Source organism: Phacochoerus africanus, chromosome 11, assembly GCF_016906955.1.
Source record: "Phacochoerus africanus isolate WHEZ1 chromosome 11, ROS_Pafr_v1, whole genome shotgun sequence".
Lineage (NCBI taxonomy): Eukaryota > Metazoa > Chordata > Mammalia > Artiodactyla > Suidae > Phacochoerus > Phacochoerus africanus.
This window is the reverse complement of record NC_062554.1, coordinates 9,485,672-9,492,437: the sequence shown is the minus strand read 5'-3', so window position 1 is coordinate 9,492,437 and position 6,766 is coordinate 9,485,672. Positions and strand designations below refer to the sequence as shown.

At 45.7% G+C, this 6,766-nt stretch overlaps 1 protein-coding gene across 1 annotated transcript; it reads right to left on the bottom strand.

The window, feature by feature from the left end:
• Positions 1 to 4,138: 4,138 nt before the first annotated feature.
• Positions 4,139 to 5,731, bottom strand: LOC125112064 (olfactory receptor 51B2-like). The gene is given in 3 exon segments (XM_047754324.1): positions 4,139 to 4,935; positions 4,938 to 5,059; positions 5,715 to 5,731. Coding segments are annotated over 3 exon segments (936 nt in total).
• Between the last annotated feature and the right edge of the window lie 1,035 nt (positions 5,732 to 6,766).

The window sequence follows — 6,766 nt, the reverse complement described above, 5'->3', positions numbered from 1 at the left end:
TAAGCAATGACCATCCACCGCAAGCCTGGCCCTACCTCTCCTCATCAGCCATGTAGAAAACGCCTCCCAACCCCTGTGTTTTAAGCACTGCAGGGATGATACCCCATGTCCTGCCATCATGTTCTGTTGTCCCATAGCTCCTTGTACAGACGGGATGGGCAAATATTTGTTGCAGAGAAATCATCCATTCCGCTCTGGCCTCGAGGGACCTGCACGGCATTGATGTTTTGTATTTTTGACTGGGGGTGGGGGGAGGCTTCTATTTTCTTCTCTCTTCATAGTCTTGACATTTCTTTCCTGGCATGAGGACGAGGAGAAAGGTGATGTAAATCATGGAGCAGGAAGGATTCTTCCTCCAGGAAGCATGTCTTGTTTTCTCTGTCAAGAGTCTAGTTTGCACAATAGGAGGTTCACCGTGGGAAGAGGTGCAGCAATATGTTTTTGTAGCATCTGGATGGACATCCTGAGGTGAATGCTTCAACAACGTACAGGGACTCGTGACTTCTTTGGAAAATTTAATATGCAAAACATGGTCACAGAGAGTCTCGGAACTCAGGCCAGAGGGCATTCAAATAGTCTTCATGATACACTGATTTAAAAGAAAACTTAGGAGTTCCCATTGCGTCTCAGTGGTTAACGAATCCGACTAGGAACCATGAGGTTGCGGGTTCGGTCCCTGCCCTTGCTCAGTGGGTTAACGATCCGGTGTTGCCGTGAGCTGTGGTGTAGGTTGCAGACGCGGCTCGGATCCCGCGTTGCTGTGGCTCTGGCGTATACCGGCGGCTGCAGCTCCGATTCAACCCCTAGCCTGGGAACCTCCATATCCCGTGGGTGCGGCCCAAGAAATGGCAGAAAGACAAAAAAAAAAAAAGTAAACTTGACTAATTTATTGTCATTACCTTTATCATGAGGGCCAATAAGAGGTTCAAAATTAGAATTTATTTACAGAGAATAATGACCCCCCAATTATGTTCGCTCACAAGCGTATGTGCATCAGCACCTGTACCCGCCACCGTGTACGCTCACAGGTGCACACACACAAGATGCACACACACACACACACAAGACCCCCCCCCCCCCCACACACATGCACACACTGATGCAAAGCTTCTTCTTCCTTGGAGATGGATTGTTGTACTTGTTTTGAGAACTAAGGTGGCTTATCTCCCGGTGCACATGAAGTAGGGATTTTAATATGACCGTTTCCAGTTCCGTGTGGGCTTCCTCAGAAACCCGTGACCAGGCATCCGTAGGCTGCGAGCCAACCCTGTGATAACTTGTTTAAGCCCTAGTGGAAAAATCCCTTTCCTTTCCAGTGTAACTCAGCTCTTTGCTCAGAGAGGAATCCAGGGCTTTCTTCTATCTTTGCATCTGTGCCTGTATCCAGTGCTCCATCTCTAGCCCATTGTTTCTTATCATAAGTTATGGATTTCTTGAGTATTTCATTTGGCTGTTGATTTACAACTGGCTCCTATTTTTTTTTTTTTTGGAAAACCTCCAGTAAAAGTCACTCAGTAGAGACACTTCATTTAGCTATCGATTTACGACTAGTTTATATATATTTTTTTGGAAAACCTCCAGTAAAAGCCACTCAGTAGAGACCCTGATCTATCCAGTTCTCTCCCAAATAGGATTGCAAAGACCTGTGCTGTGATTTTTTTTCGGTCAACGACTTCCGTTTTATTTCCATTGTCTTGTACTTCCTAAACTTTGATCACATACTGAAGTAGTCCTAGCTTTTACTATAATTATTAAGAATTAGACAAAAAATACATATACTAACATTTATTTCTATATATGTCTATTTAATGAATATGTTATTGCCTTCCCTTAAAAGCCTACAGTACAGAATATTTCCAAAGGTCATTTTCATAGGTCACCATTTCATCATTTGGATTTGGAATCATCTCCAAGTTTCCAGAATATTTTTTTAAATGGTAAATTTTTTTTCTGATGCATGGATTTGATACATAGTAGATAATATTTGGGGGGGGGTTAATGGCACTAATGTTCTTTAATAATCCGGAAATTTAATATCATATTTTTCCTCCCAAACTTTTATCTGCTGTTCTAAAACACCCACACGTCCTGTTAAATGGTAGGTCTTGACAGTATCTCATGTCTACCCACTCTCTTCACCTTCACTTTACATAGCTTCGCTCCTAGGCGCTCTTTCTCAAACTGGTACGCAGTCTTCTTTCTGCTTCTCTTGGTCCCCTGTTGCCTCACTCAGGTCCACACAGTTCCTGAATTTACATCTTGTCACCATCACTGACGTCACCTCGCCCCCTTGCCTAGAACTGCTGGGTAGCTTCCCGAGGCTCTTGGGTGAACACCCACACCCTTGCTGTGGCCACCAGGATGCTCTTGTCTCGACCCCCTCCTTCCTCTCCACCTCCGCTTAGAACTGTCACCCTCTTCGTGTCAGCCACGTCCGTGGAAGCTTCCATCCTCTATCCCACGTCCAGCCCCCCTCCCCCATGCTGCTTTCTGCTTAGAACGTTCTTATCCCTGTTTACCCGTTATTTTCTAATCTATTTTCGGATCTGAGCTGAAGGGACACTGCTCAGGGGACTTTCCCTTTCCTCAGCTTGGCTGTGATCCTTATTGAGTCCCATACCTCCAAGCCGTTTGCATTTTATGTGTTGTCACTAATCATAGGGATTATTCTCAATGTCATTGTTTTAAAATATTTGATTCTCCAATGGGTTGTGATACACAGAAGGCAATATTTTACACCTGTTTGCTTGAGTTTAGATCATTTTTGTTTAGCATCATTCCCATCTCTTGTCTTTATTTTTTTTTTATGTCTTTTTGCTATTTCTTTGGGCCACTCCGTGGCATATGGAGGTTCCCAGGCTAGGGGTCTAATCGGAGCTGTAGCCACCGGCCTACGCCAGGGCCACAGCAACGCGGGATCCGAGCCGTGTCTGCAACCTACACCACAGCTCGCGGCAACGCCGGATCGTTAACCCACTGAGCAAGGGCAGGGACCGAACCCGCAACCTCATGGTTCCTAGTCGGATTCGTTAACCACTGCGCCACGACGGGAACTCCCCATCTCTTGTCTTAAAATGGAAAAATAGTAGTGCTGCTACCTTTGAAAATGGATACAATGGGGTTCCTACTGTGATGCAGTTGGTTAGCACCGCAGCAGATCAGGTTGCTGCAGGTGCAGTCCCCAGCCCAGCACAGTGGGTCTAGCATAGCTGCAGCTGTAGCTTAGGTTGCAGGTGCAGCTCGAATTTGATCCCTGGCCTGGGAACTTCCATATTCTGCAGGTATCGCCATGAAAAAAAAAATAGAAAATAAATATATTGAAGTCTGATTTAAATTCCTTACTTTTCTCCAAATATTAAGTTACTATGAAATAGAATAAACAAAAGAATTTATGCACAAAATAAGAAATATATAAATCAACCTGGAATCAGAGAGGTCTTTAACCACATGGCCCCCAAATCTCAACAAAGTAAATAAAATAAAGATATTTGTATATGAAATTCCATATGTAATAAAGATGAAAAAAAGGACATATTTTGGGATTCCTCTTGTGGATCAGCAGGTTGAGGACCTGACATTGTCTTTGTGATGATATGGGTTCAATCCCTGGCCTCAATCACTGGGTTAAGGATGCAGCACTACCGCAAGCTGTGGTGTAGTTCTCAGATGTGGCTCAGATCCATTGTTGCTGTGGCTGCGGCATACACTCCAGCTGCAGCTCTGATTCGACCCCTGGCTCAGGAACTCCCATATCACCGGTGTAGCCATTAAAAAAAGAGAGAGAGAGAGAGACAAGTCCAAAGTTAGACATGAAAATCATTACAAGCTGAACATTTTTCATGCTTTTAACAGTAAAAAATAACTGAATATGCAAAAAACAAAATATATTGCACTGAGTCCTCCAGACATTCCAAAACTGTTTCTAGCCTCTACTTAGCATTTGGACAGAAGAACACAGGCTAATGAGAAACAAAACAACCCAGGAATTTAACAAATGGCATCTCCATCAATGACGTCGTCGCATCTGGGGAAGTGGAGGCTGCCATGGAAGTGCTGAGATGTAGCGGGATCCCGTGGCCCTCTGTGCAGAGGAACCTCAGATCCCCCCATCCTCCCTGGTCAACCCCCCAGAGCCAGGTTAACGTCTCAGCCTATGTTTAGATAAAAGGCGGAGAATGCCGTGCTGAATCTGCTTGGTCTTGATGCTGTAGATGATAGGATTCATTAAGGGGGGGAAGAGGAAGTAGATGTAGCTCATGGTCACGTGCACCACTTGTGGCACATTCCGCCCAAACCTGTGGACGAACGACAGACCGGTCACAGTGACGTAGAAGATGAGGACACAGCCGATGTGGGAGATGCAGGCATTGAGGGCCTTGGATCGCTCCTCCCCGGAGGCGATGCCCACGACTGTCTTAAGAATGAGGATGTACGAGAAGAGAATGATGAGAGCATCCAGGAAGACTGTGAAGGAAATGAGAACTACGGGGTAAAGTCTATTGAAAGCGGTGTCAGCACAGGCCAGGGTCATGACTTCCTGATGGAGACAGAAAGCGTGGGCGAGGACGTGAGAGCGGCAGTATGGAAAAGAAAAAAGACGCAGGATCACAGGCAGGATGGATAGAAAACCTCTCATAAAAGCTCCCATCCCTACCCTGACCACACGCGTGTTGGTGAGGACGGCCGCGTGTCTCAAGGGATGGCAGATGGCAATGAAACGGTCACGGGCCATGGCGAGCGGGATGCCCGACTCGACGATGGAAAGGGAGTGAATGCAGTAGGCCTGCAGGAAGCAGGCCCCGTGGCTTCTCTCTCGCTGATTCAGCCACAAGACACCCAGGACAGTCGGCATCGTGGCCAGTGTCACGGTCAGATCCGTGCCGGCCAGCATGGCCAGGAAATAGTCCATGGGCTCGTGGAAACCGTGCTCCCCCCGATGAGGTAGAGGAGGGAGCCGTTGCCGAGAAGCACCGAGACGTAGACCACCAGCAGGGGGGTGGAGACCCAGGGGTGAGCTGCCTCCAGACCTGGGAAGCCAGTCCGCACAAAGCGGGCAGCACTGATGTTGGGCACACGGTCTGTCCACAGCTGGGGGCAGCTTTCACCCAAGAACCCAGATGTTTCTGTGATAATGCGTCACAGAGGCCTCCATCACAATCTTCATACCTGAGGATGGTTAATTGGTGTGATAGATGTAAGTGGACAATATCTTCCTGCAGAATAAGAGCAGAGATTTGCAGGTTACACTGCAGATGAGTAATACCGGTCTTTTCCTAATTAGAAGAAAATCGTGGCTAATGGTTAAATTTTTCTCCACTTAGAAGAGTAAGTTCATTAACTTTTCCTAAAACGTCAGACCCTAGTAGTGTGTGTATGCTTAATTTTTTTTTGCAGCAATGCCGACAGCAACAACCGTAAGGGAATTAATTGCAAATGGACAAAGATCCTAGTTAACTGGTGTCTTGCTGTGATTGCCAACTTTGGGGACACATTCGACTTTGGTTTTGTTTTTCAATCTCTCACGGGCATGGTAACTACACAATCTGAGCTCAAAGAATTTTTCTTTGTTTTGGAAATTGAACACCAGCGTTTGATGGCGCGTTCTAAGTAGTACTGTCACTTCCAAGGGCTTTGTCACTCCAGTGATTATCACCCTTTTGTAGAGCTTGGCCACCAGAGGTGTGGGCCGCTTACCAGCCACAACTCACCAGGACGAGGACTTACTGGACATGCAGCCTTAGACTCCACTTCCAACTCACTCAACCCCTTTTATTACAACCCCCAGGTGATTCAGGTGCCGGGCAATGTCTGAGAGGCCCCATGCTAAGCAAGTCTTCTGTGGTCCATCTTTGGAGAGAGGTGCTTTTTCCATTCTTCCACCTGATTGGTTACCTGATGCATGCCTCCAGATATCCTCACGCAATATTTTTCATTGCTCTCTCATTGCTTTCTCACCACTCTTTCTGCCTCTTGTCCTTTCTGCCTCTTGTCCTGTCCAAAACTGTTTGACACAGGGGAATGTTCAGGTTCCTTCTCATGTCCCCTCTTATCTCTCCTTTCCCTCTGATATTTAACTCCTGATGAGCTGTTGCTCATGTGACTGGTCACAATGCAAGGTTCCCACGGCCTGAGGTGCCTCAAGACCGTCCCCACCATTTCCGTTTGCTTGGTCGCCTCACTCAAAATAAAGAACCTGACACCTTTTGGGCTGAAGTCTTATTTTACCATAAATTCAGGAGCATCGAGGCATATCTCCTTAATAAGATACTCTTAATATCAGAAATATCAGAAATACATCAGAATCAAGACCAATCACAAAGAACCTAACACTTGTATAAGAAAATGCTTTGACGCTGCCTCTGTGTGAGCACGGTTCTCATTGAGATGGAAATCGCCAACACTACAAGTTGCCCAAATTAAGTCACAGAGAGCTTTAACCTGTGATTATTGTGCAAATGCTGTTCTACTCCTGAAATTTTCTTGCTGGAAGATATGGATGAGAGAGTAATGCATAAGAGGAAGAGGAAGACAGTTTGGTGAGGTAGCGAATTAGAGATATATCGATCCTGATGATGAAAATATGCAGAAATAATAAAGTCCTGGACTCATTTAAGAAAAGATAGAATATATTTCCAGACTGTAGCGACTGTAGAAAACTTTGGCGAGCTCCCCATTGAAAATTAAGCAGGTTTTTGTAGATAATGCTAATAAAACATTCAAGACCAAAACGGATACATGTTTTTACTTTTTTCATGAGAAGAACGGT